The sequence below is a fragment of the Anser cygnoides genome, chromosome Z, assembly GCF_040182565.1.
Source record: "Anser cygnoides isolate HZ-2024a breed goose chromosome Z, Taihu_goose_T2T_genome, whole genome shotgun sequence".
Classification (NCBI taxonomy): Eukaryota; Metazoa; Chordata; class Aves; order Anseriformes; family Anatidae; genus Anser; species Anser cygnoides.
Window position 1 is genome coordinate 33,361,356 of NC_089912.1, and position 21,955 is coordinate 33,383,310.

The following is a 21,955-nucleotide window of genomic DNA, read 5'->3' on the forward strand; positions in this document are numbered from 1 at the left end:
GGACCTCCCATAAATAGCTGGAATATGAAACTCCCAGTTTCACTCATGATATTTTTGTGAGATCCCCAGTTCAGAGGTACTCTGTCATTTCAGTTTATTTAAAAGTCCTTAGACCATTTACACTTCTGAAATCAGTTGTTCCCAAACTTCTTCCACTTACACATGGGTTGTTGTGAACTGAAATGCTAATGACTACTGAACTATCATATGTTCTTCTGGCCTTGCTGTTTGTTTCAGAGACAATGACCCTGTAACTAAAAGTTGTCAATGTTTGACTAACTTACATGGCAAGTACACCATGCAATGTCTAGAGAGAAATGTTAAATTGTATTCTTTGTTAAGTTTTGCAGTCTGCTGATTTTGGTGGTTTGTACAACATAATTAAGGATGGAATCTGGCCTACTCTCATAAGTCTGAGGCTGATGATGATTCCAAGTAAATAAGTGTGAGATTAAATTTCCCCAAAAGTGTAATTTGGAAAATACTTTCTCACTAGAATAAGCTGTTAGAGGTTTTACATTTTGATCTTGTGATCTTACAAGTAGAGAATGTGTTAATTTTCTGAGTTTGATTATCCTAGCTATGCAAAATAATAGCTTGCTTATTTTTTAATTCTCTAATATGCGATTTGGAAACTTCTCCCTCTAGGTTATATTGTTCTTGATAATGCTAATTATGCGCAAACGAGTAGCTCTCACCATTGCCTTGTTCCATGTGGCCGGCAAGGTCTTCATTCACTTGCCGCTGCTAGTCTTCCAGCCATTTTGGACATTCTTTGTGCTTATCCTCTTCTGGACATACTGGATCACAGTCCTGCTTTTCCTTGGTACTACAGGTAAGCAGCTCACAGGCTTAACTTAAATAAGATACTGTACTGTATTTTAGCCTGTTTTCACACACATGAAGAGATAGTAATGAAAGGGCCGTTACATGCATGTTCTGTTTCCCAAAACATAGATACACTAAAAGCAGCTTCTGTTCTTCATAACTTAGGAATCCAGTATTTTCTAGATTATTAGTGAAATGTTCTTTGATTTTTGTGCTCTTCATATGCCATATTCTGAAAGCAGCAAGTGTACTCTGAATTTCTTCCTTTTATGAAGAGCATAAGTGAGAGCTTTGCTTGTGTTCTGTGTCTGACAAGAGCTTCTAGAATTATTCTTACAGGTCCAAATCTTAGTTACTTCAATAGAGAAACTTAGCAACTGCTTTTTAAAATGGGAGATCTGTGTGTTATTTTGCAACAAGTTGTGCACAATAGAAACTATCGTTCATCACTAGAACCTTAGAATTTTGAAAATTACTGCTAATCCAAATGCAGCAGTGTTTCTGGTCACAGAGCTATTTCCACATAATACAAATTAAATATTTTGGATTTTGTCATCTGAAATTTTAGCAAGGGACAGAGGTAATAGAATCTTGTTCTTATTACTGTTGAAATTTTTATTTTTCATTACATGATGTTCTGTGTGCCTAATGAATGGCAAGTTAGAGAAAATGTTTACCTCCAAAGTCCCAGTCCCATGCTTCACGCTGCAAAGGGATTAAATCTGTAGGAGAATTTAGACTAATACTTATGTTTAGCTGACAGAATTCTTTGGTGGACCTTGATTCTGCAAAGACTAGTGTATCCTTTTAGCTTCATATGCACTCAGTTTATTCACTGATGTCAGTTGAAAAAAATCTTTGTGCAAGTAGAACCACATCTTTTCAGTCCAAACCAGAAGAATTGACAAGTGCACATTATTTGTGTACAAAAAAACCCTACATTTTTTGAAGAGCTTGTTCTCTAAAATTGAGATTTCAATAGTTCAATTTATTTACAGGAAAATACATTTTTTATATACACGATAGCACAGCTAAGAATGTAGAGGAGGTATTAACAATGAGAGGTCAAAACACTGGTTTTCAAGGTAAATATCTTATACACATGATATTACTACGCATTTTTCTGCATCTCATTAGCAGTTTACGTAACTGTTGCTTAAGATAAACATTATTAGTGTGGGCTAGTATGTTGAGATAGGGAATTGCCTAGGATGGTTTTGACATGGACTGTAAATCATCGTACATCACACTATTCAGATTCCACGGATTTTTTCTGAATGCACACATTTAGAATCTCTAATGCTGTTCCTCATGGCTGTAAATACCTTTAAAGATATAAATGTTCTTGAAATGCATGCAAAAATACCTGCTACAATGGAAACAAAATGTTGTTAATGTTGACATCTAGATCTAAGGAGCTATGATTCTCACTATGTAAGTTATATTAAGACAGCAACAGACAAGTCAAGAACGACTAAAACAAAATTCCTTTTAGTATGTTTAATTATAGGGGTTCTTGCTACATTGTAACGGTGGTTCGTCTTGGAAATTTTTACCATGTGGCTGCGCAATATTGAGTATGCTCAGAATTCTTTAGTGCTTTTTTTTTTTTTCAAATGCCATTATACTCATTATCTCAGAAGGTATTTTTGTCTTATGAACCATCCTCCTAAACTTGATAATTAGTAGTGTTAAAAGAAGCTAGAGCTGTTCTTCTTTAAATGGTTATGAACTGCTAACACCATATACTTTCTTCTTTCACAGTTGGTGTAATTGTTGTAATCCTTTTTTGACCTCATTAATTTCTAGGTAATCCTGTCCCAAATGAAGAAGGATTTGTTGAATTTCGGATGGTAGGCCCTCTGAAATACATGTGGTGGTACCATGTAGTGGGACTGATCTGGATTAGTGAGTTTATCTTAGCCTGTCAGCAGATGACAGTAGCTGGAGCTGTTGTGACATACTATTTCACAAGGTAAGAATAACTTATCTTTATTGTGAACAGCCTAGAAATGGAATTAGCAGAAATAATGAGAGATAGAGTTTTTGGGAAGAATACTTCTTGCCAGAAAGCTGAAGAGTAGTTGGATTGTATTAACTCTTCTTAAATCATGTGAAGTCCTAAAATAATCTGCTTCGCTGGTTATGGATGGCATTCTTAGTATTTAAGACTTGAAGTCGTGTTTGCCTTGTAAGCTATGCACATTGTAAAAACATGAACGCTTGTTTACAAAAACGAATGCATCTGTAAGACCAACTTTAATGTTAATAATCAATGCTGATAAACTCGTCAGAGATCAAAAAATTACTGACAGCAATTCATTGTTGTTATTGTAATTTTAAAAAATGCTCTTTAAATTAATCTTCGTTAATCATTCTTGCACAAGATTACTCAAGGTCTTAGTAGATTCATCACTATATATAGATCCTCACAAAATCATGTACAAGTACAAAAATAATACAAAATATGTGTGCATTGTAACTCCCTATTTCATTATTTGTATCGCAGTTGTGTATGAGAGCGTACTTCACCTTGGCTATTGTGCATGTATCTGCTAGCTGTTCAGGAAGGCAATACTATTACTTGAACAATGCTTTTAACAAATTTCAGGCACAAGCGTTTATCTTTACAGAGTTAAGAGACTTATTTCAGAATCACAGACTTGTCCAGATAAATAAGACCCTGCTTTAGGGCCTTGTCTCTAGCATTTGCAGACTTCTCTGAAATTAGGACTGCTCAAAATTTGCCTTAAATAAGTGAAAATTAAGTTCTTGCTTTAGCTATTTAAGACCTATTTTAAAAAAAAAAAAAAAAAGGCTATTGAATGCACCTTCAGCAAGTTTGCCAATGACACCGAGCTGTGTGGTGCAGTCAACACACTGGAGGGAAGGCATGCCATCCAGAGGGACCTGGAAAGGCTTGAGAGGTGGGACTGTATGAACCTCATAAGGTTCAACAAGAGCAAGTGCAAGGTCCTGCACCTGAGCTGGGGCAATGCCGAGCACAAATAGAGGCTGAGTGGAGAAAGGATTAGGAGCAGCCCTGAGGAGAAGGACCTGGGGGTGGTGGTTGACAAGAATCTCAACATGAGACAGCAGTGTGTGCTTGCAGCCCAGAAAGCCAACCGTATCCTGGCTGCATCAAAAGCAGCGTGGCCAGCAGGGCTGGGGAGGTGATTGTCCCCCTCTGCTCTGCTCTTGTGAGACCCCACCAGGAGCACTGCGTTCTGCTCTGGGGCCCCCAGCACAAGAAGGACATGGACGTATTAGAACGAGTCCAGAGGAGGGCCATGAGGATGCTCAGAGGACTGGAGCACCTCTCCTATGGAGACAGGCTGAGGGCATTGGGGATGTTCAGCCTGGAGAAGAGAAGGCTCTGGACAGACCGCATAGCAGAGGGTGGATTTTCATTAGATGTAAGGAAGCTATTCCTTACTCTGCAGGTGGTAAGGCACTGGAACAAGTTGCCCAGAGAAGCTGTGGATGCCCCATCCCTGGAAGTGTTCAAGGCCAGGCTGGATGGGGCTTTGGGCAACCTGGTCTGGTGGGAGGTGTCCACGGCAGGGGGGTGGGAATTAGATGTTCTTTAAGGTCCTTTCCAACCCAAACCATTCCATTATTCTATGAAGGATATGATACATAAAAATTTCTAGGGATATACAGCAACCACGCTCTATTCTTGTCATGTTCTTTTAAGAGTCTGATTTTTTTAACATAGGGTTTTAAATAATGATGCAGATATTTTTCAAGTGCATGATTCAGATCACAAATGTTTAATTGATTTGTCTTTTTTTTAATTGAGGCTGTTATCTGAATTATATTTGATTCCTTATCTGCCCTAGTATCTTAAAATATATCAAAGGTGAGGAATTAATTTACTATGCTGACAGAAATTCTGTTATTTTATTAATGATAAAATCCTCCAGTATACTGGTGAAATGCATCTGTGAAGTTATTACAAGATGCTAGAGGGATGTACGCTTGTGAATAATAAAACTAGACCGAGTGAAAAACTGCAAAAGTACAGAGTAGAGAGGATAGTTTTGCTTTGGTACAGATGGCCTAGCAATGCTTATTCTTCATCTGTACTTTTATATATTTTCTATCACCTGAAAAGGAATGATTTTACTGTTAACTGTACCTATCATTCCTTAACGGGAATTTTAAGTTAGCATGTATCAATTGCTCCCTACTGTAATTCTTTCTTGCATTTTAAAGTAGATTTCTAACCTGAAAAGGGACTCAGTAAAAAGGAAAGGGCGTTAATTTGGAGTTCCCCTTTATTTTGGACATTAGCAGCTTTGCACAGAAAATTAAATGATATTATCTATGGAAAAATGTTTTATGTATGTTCAATATTGATTCACTGTGGTAGGATGGATTCCTTTCAACTCATGCAATAATAGATCTCAGCATTGTGCATTATAGAGTCAGCAGTCAGTTATGTTAACTTGAAAAGGAGAAAGTGTTTGGGTTGTATAGGTATAGGGATTAGACCGTAACTTTTTATGTGATTGTGCCCAAGGGAGAGTAGAATTTGGCTTCCCCCTCCTGAGCAGTAAAAGTTAGTTGGAAGAAAATATAGGGAAAACCTGTTTTAGTTATTAGCATCTCATGATTAAGTTGCTTGGAGTTTATTTTTATGTGATAAAGACTATTTCTTGATCTTTTTTGAATGAAATTCGCATGAAAATAATTTTCTCCCAAGCTGGGGAGTTATTTTATGTTTGGAATGTTAACACTTGTTCCTTTAATACTTGCTGTCTTGAGGATATAATAGCTAAATTAGAAATGCAAAGCATCCGGAAAAAGAAATTTACATAATAAATTAAAATAGTAATATCCTCTTCAAGAATGTCTCAATGAAGACCTTAAACAGAAGGGGAAGACAAGGTTATCAGCAGGCTGATGGAAAAATGCTGTTGTTCTTTTCTTTTAAAGGGCTCGAGTTTCATACCATGAAGCATAGTGTAGAAGAAATTGTTATTTGGCAATAACTGAAACACATACAACTGCTAGTAAGACTACCGTTAAGGTGTATTGTTTCTTTATCCTATTTCTATTACTACATTAGAGCCAAAGTTGTGACTTGCACAGGCTGTCCATGTTTTATACGGAATACACAATACACACTGACAGCCAGAAGAAGGATAAGAAACTCCTTTTGCACGCTAGCCTTTCAGGAATTTGTAGCAATTCTATATGACGACATTAAATATATATTGATCATTCTACTTAATTCTTTTTCTCTTTTCAACAGGGAGAAAAGGAACCTGCCATTTACTCCTATCCTGGCATCTGTTAATCGCCTTGTTTGTTACCACCTAGGAACGGTAGCAAAGGGGTCTTTCATTATCACATTAGTGAAGATACCACGAATGATTCTTATGTATATCCATACACAACTCAAAGGAAAAGTAAGAGAAACAGATTCCATTTTCTTACTGAAACTCAAGGCCTGATGTGTTTACAGATAATTTAGTTAAACCTGGAGGGAGGTCTTTGGAAGTCTCAGTTTAGAATATTTGGTCTTTCAAAGGCCACAGAACTGAGAGTAACTGCTGGAGTTACTGAGTATCAGTTACTGAAACACAAAGGAATATTGTTTTCTTGTTTTTCATGGTATGTCTTTTTGCCTCCCACATTTTATGCTTTCCTAGGAAAATGCTTGTGCTCGCTGTATGCTTAAAGCTTGCATCTGCTGCCTTTGGTGTCTAGAAAAGTGCCTGACCTACTTAAATCAGGTAAGATTTCCAATATTCAAAAAAAGATAAAATATGTGATTTCTAGAGTGTAATCTGAGGCTGACACATAATGTATTGTACTTTGTAACTGACCCGAGGGATGGTACTTAAGTTTTGTTTCCATTACTGAAATTAAAATGCAAGTCATTGCATTAGTCTTTGTTCAAAGGTGAAAAAAGGTGAAAAACAGCCAGTATTCATCTTTGAGAACATTGTATCTCAACTTTAGATGAGATCTCAACAGATTTGATTAGTGGTTGGAGGCAATCCCCCTTACGTCTGTTCTTCCGAGCTACATCTGATTTTCAAAATACGTTTTCTGTGACAAGGGAGCGAACCTTTTCCAGGTGTAATATTTCATGTTCACAGGACTGAAAAACAGTATGTAACATCAAATTGTCATTGTCATCTACAAAGTGGAGGAAGAGCTGCAAGTTGCAACACACAGGCTGGTCAGGCCACCTCATCAAAGACATTCGTTTGGCCTGTGGTTCCACCTCTTAAATCATCTCTAACTCCCTTTTACTGTTTTCCACCCTCCCTCCCCCCCCTAGAAATAGAGAAAATAAAATCATAAGGAAACAACAGTGTAATCCTTGAAAATTGTCCTGGATAATTTTGAATGCAGTCTATTGAATTATCTAGAAATTACCTTGGTGGACTTGTATGACTCTCAAACTCTTATATTTCCAGAATTTTTTCTGACAATTTAATTGCTGTAGTGATGCCACTACTCACCTCCTGCAGAGAAACTGCAAATTCTGTTTAATTAGTTTTTATTGGAATAAACTTGTTAATGCATAAATCATGAGCAAGGGAGGAAAAGAATGGTAATTCTCTATTTCGTATAGTCTTCTGTCAGCTGGTACATACTGATTGTTTCAACAACTCTCATGGGAATCTTTACTCTTTAACATCATATGACATGTGCCTTTTTCACAAGCCATGCCTGCCTTACTCCTCCCTCCCTACTCTTCCCCCTTTAAACTCCTCTCCCCACCTCCCTCTGAAACATCTGATCATTCCAAATTTTCACTTTTTTTTTTTCTTTTTCCCCCAGAATGCATACACAGCCACAGCTATCAACAGCACCAACTTCTGCACCTCAGCAAAGGATGCCTTTGTTATTCTAGTGGAGAACGCTTTGCGAGTGGCTGCCATAAACACCGTTGGGGATTTTATGTTGTTTCTGGGAAAGGTGCGTATGCTGTATACAGTTGTGGCTTTCCATGGCAGCAAGCTTCCCTTAGCAACAACTTGCACCCCCAGATACAAAATGCCTTTGAACTCTTGTTTCTGAGCATGACTTTATCACATCTAGCTGCATCCTATAAGGAAGGGACTGTGAAGCATGAGGGTGGTTAAACAAATGATCCACTTAGATCAAGCAGAAGTCATCAGAAAGGAATGGCTGAGGATGATGACACTTTTTGCATGGATTTATTTTAGGGAGTCAAGAGAAGTGTGACCAGAATTACTGAGTTTTTGATTGGTTTTGTGGTTAAAAACTTAAAATTTTAAGGAAAGAAGACATTTCCTGTGAATTCAGCTCTCTAGATTTTTATTGAAATTTGACAGTTTATTGATGACCATTTTTCTTAAAATTGCACTGGAAGGTAGTATGGAAGCCTGCAATGAGGAACTGTCAGCTTAACTTACTAAGTTACTTTTACTCTGAGGATTAAGTTACTTTTATGCTGAGAATTAAAATAGACTAGAATAGTTGCTGTGGTCAGCTTTTTGTCTCTCCAGGAAATGATAGAGATCTACTTTATGGAAATTTAATCCAGTGAATTATTGTTATCCTTTTAAGGATTTTGTGCCATTGTTTACTAAAATACTTAATACCTATCCACTTAAATCACCTGTGCTTAAGCATTTGGACATTAATTGAACTGAACTGTCCTCCTTATTACATTATTCTATTTAGTCAGAGTACAGTGGGCTGAACTTTTAATCCAGTAATTAAATCAACAAGATGTGAGGAGAAGTAAATACATAATGAAGATACAGATGCTTTAGAGATCATGAAATGCATAATGCAGTTTTATGGAGGAATCTGAAAAGTGTTAGGGAACATCTCCTTGAAAGGATGTCTCTCAAATTATTGGAGAAATGCACAGGTGACAGAAACATTAAAATGAACAGTGCAGCATATCAAAAATGGTATCATCTAAGCAGTGCTAGGCTGCCAGCGTATCTTCTCTACAATCTAAGCCAGTGTTTTCATAATACAGTAAAGCTGACCTATTTTACAATTTGATGTTTCTCTGCAGTTCATAACGAAAGGTTTAGAAATGTTCAAAATGTTGAGTGGCTACAACTGTTTTTTTGTTTTGTTATCCCTAAAGACCAAACTGGTACTCAGTGAAATATCTGTTAGGGCCTCACACGTAGTGTAGTTCAATGAAAACAGATATGATGTGCCTTACCTGAATTACAATAATCTCTTATTTTATTCATTTCTAGTCTGACCTATAATCTAATCTACTCTGACCGTTTCTAATTCTGATATACTTTCCTTATATGGAGACAAGACAATGATAAGACAAGCTTGAAAGATGTTTTGGCTGAATTGTTTCCTCCAGCAAAATGAAACCCATGTCCCCCAAGTCCCACCCTCCCAAAACAAATAAACCAAAACCAAATGCAATTGCACATTAATTGTTTGGTAATATCTGGTTCTATTTTTTTATGTATATACAATTGACAGGGTAAAGTTCTTTTTTTAGGAGTATTCTGTAACATTGTGAACTGTGACAGCAAGATATAATTGTCTCTGAAAAATACCGTTTGTGTTGACAGATGGATTTGAAACTATTCTGACTTGCACTTGCTGGACCAACAGATAAAGCATCTTTCCTACTCAGGGATGTGAGGAATCAAGGCTGTAAAGATGTCATTAGCACTGGCATCTGCAACCCCTAATTTTAGGATTGGTAGAGCAAGGAGCACATAGGTTGAAACAAACAATCAGAAGGCTTCTGTCGTTAGAATTCTCTTATTCGTATGTTTTCTTCTTCAGGTCCTGATCGTCTGCAGTACAGGTTTGGCTGGGATTATGTTGCTGAATTACCAACGAGATTACACTGTCTGGGTGTTGCCTCTCATCATTGTCTGCCTCTTTGCGTTCCTGGTTGCTCACTGCTTCCTTTCCATTTACGAAATGGTCGTTGATGTCCTTTTCTTATGTTTTGCCATCGATACAAAATACAATGATGGAAGCCCTGGGAGGGAATTCTACATGGATAAAGTTCTCATGGTGAGTTTCCATTGCACTCTAAGAATATGGTTCCATAGGATCAATTTATTGAGAGTGGGGTGAATGCACTAGCTGAGTATAAAATTTATTTATTTTCAAAATTGGGATTACCACGCTGTCTTACTCATGACTTGATCAGCCAAGAGTGGTGTGGTAAGCATTAGATTAGTGATGCATCCCCACTGCTATTGACTTCTACTTGCTGACAGCTCAATGAGCATTCCTCATACAGAGTCATACTCCTGGGTGTCATTTCTTGTGAAGGATGCAGCGCAGAACAGAAGGAAGAAAACAATGGGTAAAGGTTTGTGTCTTGTTCTTTCCTGAAAAGGACCTCTCCTGAGATGTGGAAGAGAACAAATGTCAGAATATTCCACCCCACACAGAGCTAGTGACTATGTTGAAGAAGCAATCAGAAATTGCTTCTCAGTCTCTCATGCACAAAAGCAACAGGTTTTTCATTCTGTGCTTGAACCTTGATACTATGTCAAGGCCCTGTGCACAATTTATTTTTAATTTGTTTGTTCCATCTTATTACCAGTTCACTCTAACTGTACACCAAGATGTAAAAATTGTGTTCCTCTGACCATTCAGTTTGTTACTGACGGTCATTTCTTGATAATGTTTTTCCATTTTAAGTGGCAACCACAGAATATGTCCCTGTAAAATGCACCCCCAGGTGTGGGCTCGTGAAAGAGTCTTGTGACTTCTTAGCGAATTTTTCCTTCCTTTTCTTTTTTTGAATACTTGTTGGAAAAGTGTGCCAAGAATTTAACTTTATGTTTTGGTAAAACACTACAGAATCTAGAGTATATAATGAAAATGCTAGCTGTTGACTTGCTTTTTAGCAAAATGTTGTCTCAGAAGTAAATCATAGAAGCCTTGCAGTTTTCTTTAATCAACAGCAGGTATCACAAAACGTTAGCAGCTAAAGTATACTGATATTTGTTCCAAAATGCCTCTTACCTTTAAGAGAAAAGAAAAGATTGAAAGGGGAATTATTACCTTTGTTAGTCTTTGAATAGGTAATTTTGACTGGGGAAAAATTGAAGAATTTGCATTCAGGGAGATCAGCAAGACCTTGCAAGTAATTATCTTCAAGTTCCATTTAATGGTTCTAACATTACACACAGTTCACAGGATAGGGTGTAATAACTGGTGTCTCTGTTTTTGTGACAGTCACCCTTCTACATTCCTTCTCGATAAAGGAGAGCTTAGTGGTCAATATGTAACTTACAACAGCACACAATGACAGATACCTGTCTGGCTTCTAGTTCTTCAGAATTAGATGATGGAGACCCTTGTGGCTATCTGGCAGGCTCTTTTGATGTATCATGGGCAAGTTTGAACAAGAGGAGTGGAAGAAGCAAGTTTCATTGACATTTTGAGCAGTTAAATCTCTGAAGTTTTGTATATGGATTAGATGCTTGGAGCCTGCCCTAAGAAAGTACTTTTCACATTATTGCTGTTTTTCAGGAGTTTGTGGAGAATAGTAGGAAATCTATGAAGGAAGCTGGCCGGGGAGGTGGAGCTGAGGGCAGAGAGCTAAAACCAATGGTAGGTGCAGATGAGGAGGTGGCGATCCTCCAAGAGTTTCACTTTTACTTCTTCTCCCTCTTTGTCTTTACTGACTGCACTTCTTCAGGAGAAGTTTTTGTTCTCTGTATCACTCAAGATGTTCTGCTTTTTCTGTTTGTGAGCTTGCCTATCACCTGGATGGCAGAGTTTTTGTCACAGCTGAGACCATCTCCTGTAAAAGTAAGATGAAAGGAACTGTGTCATATGAAACAAATGCAGTATCATTTCATCAGGATTAGTAGTGCATGCTATGTGGTATACAAACAGTCCCAACTGCTGAGTACTCTCAAAATAAGATGATGATGGAATTCATTACACTATTCTGACTTCAATCCTCTTTTCAGTCCGGAATTAAACAATTTTTGTTTATCTTACATACACTGTAAGAGCCTGAAGAATACTACTGAGCACATCCATTGTTGCAAAGTAGGACCAGGCATTTAAAGCTCTCACCAAATTATTTTATACAGTGCCAAGGGATTGTATACAGTGATTCCTTTCAACCTGCTCAAATGACATTTCTCCCAGTTGTTTGTTTTATTGCCAACTACTTATGTTGCTTGTCTCTTGTGTGCTCTTTCCATCTCACACTGTCAAATATGCAGACAGTGAACAATGCATCATTTATGCTTCTGCAGCCTGTCTTACTTATGATGTGCCTGTTAGGAAGGCATTGCATGTCTGAGTAGTCTGGAATAAGGAACAGCCTTACATGGTACGAGTAACAGATAGGTGATGGGTTTGGAAAGTGGAGAACTGGGAGCATATGATGGAGAGCCAGGCTGGGCAAAGTATGACTTGTCATCATGCAATATGACTTTGTGAGTTACAGTCTTCTTCCATCGTTACTTTCTCAGAATATTTGGGGCCTGACTCAGTTCCTTAACAAGTGTACATTTTGTTAATGTAACGGAATCCAAATAAGTGTATGATAACAGTAAGAATTTTTTAAATGATGTATGTGAAGCCATGTTGCATGAGCACTTTTTGACGTGGCTGGAATGAGTTCCTGCTGTAGAACTGATAGATGTGTAGCTTTGTGTGTTTTGCTATTTCATTATAGCATAGCAGTTTCTAGATTTGCTTATGCCTAAATGCTGCTGTGTTTATACATTTAAAAAACTAATTTTGTGCTCATTTAATGTTTTCTTCAGGGAGTAATTCTAGCTGTTCAAACAGACACTTACGTTGGGATTTTCAGAGTGGCCTAAACACTATAAAAATAAAGCTACCATTAAAATGGTTGAAAATTGGGTTTGCAAACCCTCTAGTCATATGCACAAAAAATCTCCATCCAAAATTTTATGTTAATCTCTTAATTCAAAATACTGGTTTACATTAAGTGGTTTTCTACTTATGTTCTCCTCGGTGCTAGCGTAGACCACTAGTCAGACTTGTACTTGAGTAACTAAAGCATGGATACTAAAACCTATAATCACCCCCTTGTAAAAAGACAAACCAAGTACTTGCAAGTCAAGCATCTTTTTGTTCTTTTAGAAACTTGACTCTAGGCACTTGAGTCTGGCAATGACAAGAAGTCCTCCTAGGACTGCTGGGGAAGATGCTGAGCACTTGGGACTCAGCCTGAGTGTCCTGTGCTGAATTACTCCCAGTTCTGCTGCTCATTTGATAGTCTTGTTTGGAACTGACTGGGCCTTGTTTTCTCAAGAAGTCTTCCATTTTGGGGTGTTAAACTCCAGCTGAATAGGTTCTGAAGTATTAGGGCCTCGCTTACTGACAAGGGCTGCACACAGCATAGGTAGTAGCAATTACTGCTTCTGTGAAATTTATAATGCTTTGCCCAAAGGCATTGTTAAAGGTTTCAGATTCATCTGGATTAAGATCATTAACAAGTCTATTCTAATAGTAGCACCTGTAGTCGCCAAATTGGGTGTCTCAAAATGAGCTTAATTTTTCTTCAAAAAAAAGTAAAATAAGGTCCTTACTGTTTTGCCTCTGTTCCATTGAAATGGATATTTTGTAGGTATGACAATTAGTTCTATAAAAGTCAAGTGCCCTAAATGCATTTCTATTTTAGATAGGTATTAATAGCAGAGATGAGGAAACATTTTGGACCTTCTGTCTCCAAAGAGACTGTCAAGGCACAAGAAGAAAACCTTTTCACACTTCTTTCTTTATGGTTTCCAGTGACCTCTTTGACTCAGTTTCTCCTTGTCCTTTGGCATTTGTCTAAGACTATACTGTATGACTTTGTTTTCTAGGCCTCTGGAGCAAGTTCATCTTGAAACTAGCCAGCCATATTGGAACCCATTGACATTCCAAAACAAAATATATATATATACATATATACATACATATATATATATATATATAAAATAAACAGCCAAAATCAGAGAAAAGGAACAGGGATTTAATACTTTTTTTAACAATTATTTTTGTGAAACATGTACTCTTTTCATACGGGTGGCTTTTACAAGCAGCTTTATCATTGTTCCATTTTTTAAAAATTATTCATTGAAGTCATGGAAATGTTGATTCTTATCTGCTTGATATTTTACAATCTGGAGGAAGTATTGTAAAGATAATCTGAAATGATGATTGCGTTTAGGGACAGATTTCCCATGACACGGCTAATCTGCTGAGTGTTTTATTTGTTTAATTTGTTTAAATTTGCATTAAATTTAGGACAGCCACATGTGAGGAAAACCTTCAAATCAAGACAAGTCTTAAATATAGGTTTTTAAAAGGCAGTTTCAGTGTGAGTTAGTTCAGTTCTAACTGGTTTGTAAGCAGTCATTTTATTTCATAGCCCTGGTAGGGCACAGTTTTGTTTGTCAGTATCAGATATCACAATAACCAACTCCTCAGGTATTCAGGTGTGTGGGAGCCCTTGCATCTCCTATTCAACAGAAACTATAAAATGGGGAATAATAATTTTTATATGCAATCTACTTCCCGTTTTACCTTACTTACCCTCTTACCTGTTCTCCCCTATCCTCCCCTTGAGTTCAATAGCCTCCTTCAAACTTCAGCAGTGCTCCTTTAAGGGTATGGATTCTTCATATGAGCAATTCAAATAACAGATTATTAAAGCTCAGTCTTAGCCATACTCATGATTATTTCATGACTAGATATAAAGATGCTGAGGATGGGAAAAGAACTGTCTTACTGTACAAAAAAGTACTGTATGTTTCATTTCATTTCATGTCAGGGAGGTCTGGGATGTGGAAGGGACCATTCCTTGCCCGTTTTTTCATCCATATTTCTATGTACTTTAGCAGGTGGTTATAACAGGAAAAGGGCAGAGAAACATTTCTTTGGAAGTGTAACTGCCAGGATAGTTATCTAAAGTCATCAAATAATGATAAGAGAACGTGTTTTTTGTTTTCTTTTTGCTTTAAAAAGAAAGATTATTATGGTTCTGAGATATTTGCATATTTTCAGTCTGGAAGTTCACCAGATATGAATGCTACTATTGAATTGTTCAGCATATTGTAATGGTAAATGCTTAGAAGTGTACTGCTAAGAATTCATGATCTGTCAATGCTATATACTCCTTTTGTTACAATTTTTTTAAGAAAACTATTTTTGTTAATGTAAAGTTAATATTTCAGAGCAGAATTTTTAAACTTATTGCACTAAATATAAGCTCTGTACAAATAAGTAATGCCTCTATGGTTTGATCACTCCATTCAAGAAAATCTTTTGAAAGAGAAAAGTCCTTCTGTAGAAGCTCTACAATGGAGTGGAGGGGTATGTCTAGGTAAGGAAATGCACAACTCGTATTATTGTGGTTTAATAAGTAAGCAGTTCTCTGTGCTTCCTTTCAGAGGATCAGACTTTTAAATTGCTGCTGAGGGTTTAAAAAGATAGAGTATCATGTAACTAATCAGTGCTCTTACCTTTTAGCAATAGTGGAATATTTCACTTTTGCTTCTGTAAGTCATTTGATTCTTAGATTTGCTTAGTTTTCTTTCAGTAAGCCAATTAATAAAAAGATTTACTGTTTTCATATCACAGAAACCAAACTGTATGAGAAGTAAGAAAATAAAAGTACATTTAGAAATGCTATCTGGGGGGGAGGCAGACAGAATTATCCAGTCTTGCAAGCATTAGACACTTGTTTATCTGAACCATATCAGTAACTCCACTGACATCTGGAGGGCTCTCTTACGTAGGGAAATTGTAAGTTATACACCTGTGCATATGTGTATGTTAACTGGACTAGAACTTCAACCTAGGATTCAAACTGGAGCACTGTCGAGGCCTCTCAATGTGAGTTAGAGGTCAGGCTATCTAGAAGAAGCAGTTGCGCTGAACACTGATATTCATGTAGATCAGTGGGTTTTAGCAACAAAAATTTTAAAACTGGCTGAGATGAGTCCTAGAAACTGGATTCCAAGGCTAAGAGACTTATCACATACGCAGTTGCTTCCAGAGAAACTGTAATTTCTGTCTTGCTTGGAAATTATTGGAGGTGCTTTGATCGAAGCCTTGGATTCTACTCATTTTGACAACAAATACCTGCCGTGACAAGTTCTGCAAGTTTGTGCTCTCTGCTCACTCAAAGTGGGAGCTTTTCTCTGCAATCACAACTAGGACTGCAATTGGAAACAAATTTTGTATTTTTGTATGACTTGACTGTGCACCATTTTTATAGCAGTTTATCCTGTTTTAAAAATAAATTTGTTTTATTAACATGGTGTTTAAAAGATACAGGCAACACTTTTCTATGGGTAGCTGTAATGTTTAAGTGACAAATCTATATCACTACAGAGTTCTTAATAAAGTCATATGCACCATTCTTGAGTGTGTATCCGGCATGCAGAGCTTTTCAGTCATGCCAAAATGCATTCCATCCACATGCAGCCTTTCCAGTGGCCCTTTAAAGCTTTTGAATGTTCTTTGAAGTTCACTTGCAGCCAGACTACAAGCTGCCCTCTTCCAGTGCGGTCTTGTGCAAGGAGATAAGTAAAAGACTGGAGTCTAAAGAGACAATTTCCAGGACAAATTTAGCCTCTGCTTTCCTCCCATAGTGGAGGTAGAGGAGAACATTTGACATGTAAATCCCTAGTTGGCAGTAGAGTTGCTGGGGACTGCCAATTGTGATGGATTAAATATTCTTTTTGCCAGCTGGTTATCAAGGCCAGTATATGGACTGCTTTTTGGGAAGCAGTCTAGACCAACTAGTGTGGTGCTGCACTGGGAATAACACTGCAGGAGGAGCAGATGAGGCAGCTGAGATACAGAAATCATCTCCTTGGAAAGTCCACTGAATCAAACAGTGCTTGAGGACTGGTGCTTCAGGCTGGACAATCTGGGTTTAAAAACCAAGCCAATATGATTACTGGTTCCCAGCATTTGTTTTTTGCAGCCAGTCTGGACCATAGCCTCTGATCAGCTAGGCTTAAAGGAAAAAAGCATGCCATTCCTTTAATTGTTTATTTTTTCACATTATATTACCTTCCTTTTTGTTTTTGGAAGCTAAGCAACATGTCATTGCTTCTTTCAGCCCTAGAGAATATTTGTTCTTTTAGCTCTCATTTCTGTATTGCTCTTTCAGCAAAGGAGTGCCAAGCGGTCAAGTGTCAGCTCCCCTTGTCCCACCGATCTTAGCACATGCCTTCTCACCTTCCCAAGGCAATGATTCAGGATATCACATGGACCGAATGGGAGGGGGTGTAGGTGCAGAGCTGAAGTTCTGAGATGGTTTTTTTTTTTTTTTTTTTTTGTGTGCGTGTGATACCACTCCGTCACGATGCTTGCTGTGATTAGGAGTGCAACCCATCATTTCTACAATGTCGGTGCTGCTCCGCAGCTAGACAAAGCATGTGGTATGGCCAGTTTAGATCTGCATCTTCAGCCTTCCGTTAGCTTACGTTCACGCTCCCAGCTGCCAAAAACAGGATTGGATTTTATATGTGGCCTTAGCTTGGCATGGTAACCCAAGGACTTTCTGAGTTAGGAAAGCATGTCCTAGAAGGGACAACCTGAAGTGGAAAACCAAGTACATGTTGTGGTGGGTTGACCCTGGCTGGCAGGTAAGCCCCTACTTAGTCCCTTGCTCCCTCCCTCCCAGGAGGACTGGGGAGAGAATCAAAAGGGCAAAAGCAAGAAAACTCTTGTGGGTTGTGGTAAAGACAGCTCGTTAAATTAAAGGCAAAAAATCGAGAGAAGAAAGACAACACCAACCAAGTGATGCAAAGGCCATCACGCACCACCTCCCACCAGCAGACCGATGCCCAGCCACTCTCTGAGCAATGGCTACTTTGGAAAACTATCTCCCTCACTCCAGTTTTATTGCTGAGCACAGCGTTACATGGTACGGGGGAGTTTTCCGTGGCTTCTTCGGGCCGGCCGTCCCGGCTGTGTCCCCTCCCAGCCTCTTGCCTGCTTTGTGGGGAGGGCAGGGGGGGAAACGAGAAGGCCTTGTCCCTGTGTGAGCACTGCTCAGCAATGGGTAAGGCACCAGCGTGTTTTGGTCAAGCATCTAAAACACAGCCCCGAGCGGTCTCCTGTGAAGACAGTTATCTCCATCCCAGCCAGACCCAGTGCACAGGTCCACTTGCCCAGTAGTTAATCCAAGACTCACTTTCCACGTTTCTGTACAGCACCTTCTCAGGGTGGTTACTTCTTTCTGAAAGGGCTTTTTTCAGAGTAGGCGATTAGCCTGCTCCACAGTGCTCCCTTTTAGGGAGGGAGCAGGGTATGCTGACTCTTACTCTTTCAGCACAAAATGGGGATGTAAAGCAGAAATGAGCCCTGTCTGTATCAGCGTTCTGGCAACTGAGCAGCCAGCGCTGGAGACAACATATTTAATGTGCCCTCAGGGCCTGCACTTTAGTGGTTTGCTCTGGGTAGTTATGATGTATTCTATGAATGTATGTTACAGAGTCAGAATAAAATGCATGTAGCAGACATATACTCATCATCATCATCCAGTGATCATTTGGTTCTGAATGCGTATTACATGCTGTATTGAACATAGCATAGTCATTTTAAGAGACACTAGAGATTGAAAGTAGATACCTTACAGTGCACATCCCGGTTTTGTAAATCATGGCTTTGCCTGTGCAGATACTGTTTACTAAATCTAAACAGCTCAAGTCCATTGTTTCTTGAACAGCTTGCGTGTCACATTATCACTACAGAAATCCTATTTCATCTTTGTGGAAAAAAATCCAACAACTCCTTCCCAAAGGAGGAAACTCCTTCCCCTCTGTGGGAGAGAAAAAAAACAAAAAACACCATTGTTTCACAACACAAAACCCAACAGACTTACCTGAAGCATTTCTTGCACTCAGCTTGTTTGTTGGGATGATGGAAGTTTACTCTAAATATTTAATTTTTCAGTGCTCTTCCAACTATTTCACCTCTGCTGTTATTTCCATCACATTGCAAGAGAGATAATGGAGATTAGTAACTTCGTATTTCTTGTGCTCTGTAGCAAATACTGTTCTCAAGATATATTTTTTCTTTTATATTTAGAGAGATGAGGGAGGAGATAAAACTTGTCTCTTCTGATGTGGGTTGTGTATGGAAGGCAGAATTTCTGGTCCAGGATGGAACTGTTGGGGTATCTTGCAGTGTTTGCAAGCTGATGCAACCAAGCCAAAGCTCTTCAGAGACATTAGGATTATGAAAATATTTCCAGGGATAATAGGTAGCATGAATCCATCTAAAAATACCCATTTGGAGGCTAAAATACTTGGCATTCATTTGAGAGAAATCAGCTAAAACAGAACTATCAGAAAACTAACAAACACCATCAGATTCTACTCCCCTGTCTCGCTGAAGCAGTGATGTGATGTGTGAATATGCTGAGAAGCATTTGGTACTTTTCTGTAGAAGTGTAGGGCTCCCCGTGGAATCAAAGTTGCAAGAATTTGGAGCAAAAGTTCTAGCTAACCAGCAGAATTAGCTTGATTTCAGTGACTTTAAAGACAGCTCTGGCATCTGAGTGTGTGTGTTGGAACATCCTGGTAGCATTGGGGGTTACCATTCCTCAAATGTGCCACCTCTCCCCTCTGGATTGAGTGAAATATGGGCAGGTAAGGAATATTTCAGAAATATTTAGTGTGGTTATGAAGCTGAATTACTCCTGAAATCCAGCAGAAGTTAGGCACTGACTGGAGTTCCTGTGAAAGTCATAAATTGTAACTTTCAAATAAATACTGTATGTGTTGGTATTGGATGGGTCCATCCCTGCTCAGACTGAAAAAGGAGAATCTCTCTCATTAGAAAAATAGCGCAGCAGACAGCGAGGTCGTCTGTGTGAAGGGGGCGAGTGAAGAGAACACAAAAAAGGTTGTTTTGTTTCCAATACAGTCCAGAGAGCAACTGCCAGAGGGTAGGTGGAGCCATGGAGAGCAGAATTTCAGAGTTAGAAAATATTTCCCAGGATCTTTACAGTAGTTAAGAAAATTCACATTCCATTTTCAGATAACCATTCACAGATATTTCACGGCAACATCCCCTGTGCCCTGCTTTTTGTTTTCTAATTATTATTATTATTATTATTATTAGGCTCTGGAGCTCATCAGAGCAATAAAGAAGGTATAAGCCCATACCTATAGAAGGGAATTATTTTTGTACTGTGGATTGTGTTGCTGGTTACAGTAACTGCAGTAAGGAGACAGGAAAATCTTCTGAACAGATGCTAGAGGCTTGACAGTAGTTCAAACAATACTTGTGTTGTCGTAGCCCATCAAAGCTTTACACACACACACACACACACACACACACAGTTTTTCATCCTCTTTCGCTCATAGTTCTAACAGGGCAGTCAAACCCCTGGACTAGTTTAGTGATTTACATTCAGTAAAGATGAATTAACAAGTGCTCCTTTTTTTCCAATGGAATGCCACCTCCTTTTGGAATGGGAAAAGTAAACATGAGACTGTTTATTGTTGTCTGAGAACTTGAAATGTTTTATACTGCAAGCTGTGAATGCAGGAAGAGAAGGGAAATTTAACAGTGCTGATCTAATCTTAGATTTTCTGTGTAAACTGACATTGTGCCAGAATACTGATGCAAAACTGTATTTTAGTCTAAGAAATGTATAGATTTTTTAATGTATCAAAATAAAGTTTGTTTTTGGTTAAATAAGAAAGAGTTCCTGTCTCTGTGGGGTACTAAGACCTCCTCTTCCTATTAGGAATGCTATCTTATAGCCCTGAAAGCAAGCAGAGTCCATCCAGGTCTTTGCTTAAGCTTTGCTTTGCTCTGTGCCAGCCTGCCCTTTAGATGAGAAGCTGCAATAGTGCTGCGCATAGCTTTTTGTCTCCCTCACTGTCCTGGTGCCAAAAAGCAAAGTGATGCTTGTGCTTTGCTGAGCTGGGTGGGAAGAATGGGGTTTTGCAGAGCAAGTGTAGTGTTTTTTTTTTCTTTTTTTTCTTTCTTTCTTCTCAGTAACCTCCCGCTGCTCAGGTTCTCTCCTGGAGATTAGGATGTGCCCCTTTTACTTTACATGGTCTATGCAAGTAGTCTCCCCATGACCAGGTTCCTCGGCCTCTCTGAAATGTAGGCCTTCGAAAGGTCAGTCCCACACAGAGAAGGTTGATCAGCCTTCACTTCCCATCGCACATGCAAAAACTCCTGCTCACACCCAGGATGCCAGCCTGTCAGGACTGCTAAGGCTACATGGCTCAGATTATTACTACTACTAGTAGCAGAAAACATTAATAACAATGTGTTAATAATACATTAACAATAATTAATGTAACATGCTTTGCCCTGTAAAGACAGTTTAGGAGACAATTTCCCTGCAGAGCAGGGAAAGGTGAAGGACGTCTTGTTCTGTACTATGAGAGCTGTGCAAGTTGTGCATCCCAGTGCTGCATCTTCTGTGGGGCCAGCTCCTCTTTCTGCAAGGTCCTGTACGTGTCCCCTGCTCCCAATATTTTCTGCAGAAATATTCTTCTAAAGAGGTTGGAAAGCTACGGACGGGTGGTGAATAGAAACAATAACAGCACCTGTATAATTTTACTAGCAGATTTATGTGCAATTGCAGACTAGTTTCCTTCTCCTCTGCCTCTAATGGGCACAGCAAATTTCTGCTTTCGTACTGCCGGTTTTTTAATAGATGTGCCATGCTGAACAGTGTTTTCTGCTTGTATTATTATTTACCGCGAACCACTTCAGCACTGCATTTGCATAAAATGGTTTAATTTACCTGGGAGCCACCTCTACTGCTGACTCAATGTTGAAGCCGCTGTGGCGAATCCCTGAGTACAGCAGGGATGGCAAGGACCAGACGGCCCCTCTGCAGCACCGGTGGGGTCCCCTGCTGTGAACCCAGGCGTCCCTGTTTTGTCTGGGATCTCCATTTCCAGGCGGTACCGAGGGGACGTTACATTTTCGGTCGTAACAGCTGCGTTGGTTGCCTGTACACGGGAGTGATCCAAATCGCCATCCCTGGGCCCTGCAGGCCTCAGCCAGGCCTTGCGCTGCTGCCTGCTGCCTGTCTGCACGCCTCGGTGCCTGTGGTTCCTCTGAAGGTGTGCCCCCTTCTCTCTGAGAGCCCTTTTCATGGTTTATTTAAAGGACAAAGCTGCTTAGCTTGGCTAGGTGGGTTTAGTTG

At 39.0% G+C, this 21,955-nt stretch overlaps 1 protein-coding gene across 2 annotated transcripts in view; it reads left to right on the top strand.

Annotated features, from left to right (window-relative positions):
- SLC44A1 (solute carrier family 44 member 1) overlaps positions 1-20,103 on the top strand; it is a 67,255-nt gene extending 47,152 nt beyond the window's left edge. Inside the window, exons 9-16 of one of the 2 annotated variants that reach the window (XM_066987878.1) lie at positions 649-835; positions 2,638-2,803; positions 6,089-6,245; positions 6,489-6,572; positions 7,633-7,770; positions 9,598-9,834; positions 11,311-11,391; positions 13,635-20,103. In XM_066987878.1, coding sequence (XP_066843979.1) covers positions 649-835; positions 2,638-2,803; positions 6,089-6,245; positions 6,489-6,572; positions 7,633-7,770; positions 9,598-9,834; positions 11,311-11,391; positions 13,635-13,658 — 1,074 coding nt within the window. In that variant the 3' untranslated portion in view covers positions 13,659-20,103. Of the gene's footprint in view, positions 1-648; positions 836-2,637; positions 2,804-6,088; positions 6,246-6,488; positions 6,573-7,632; positions 7,771-9,597; positions 9,835-11,310 lie in introns of both variants that reach the window. The other variant, XM_066987877.1, reaches the window with a different exon arrangement.
- The last annotated feature ends 1,852 nt before the right edge of the window (positions 20,104-21,955 follow it).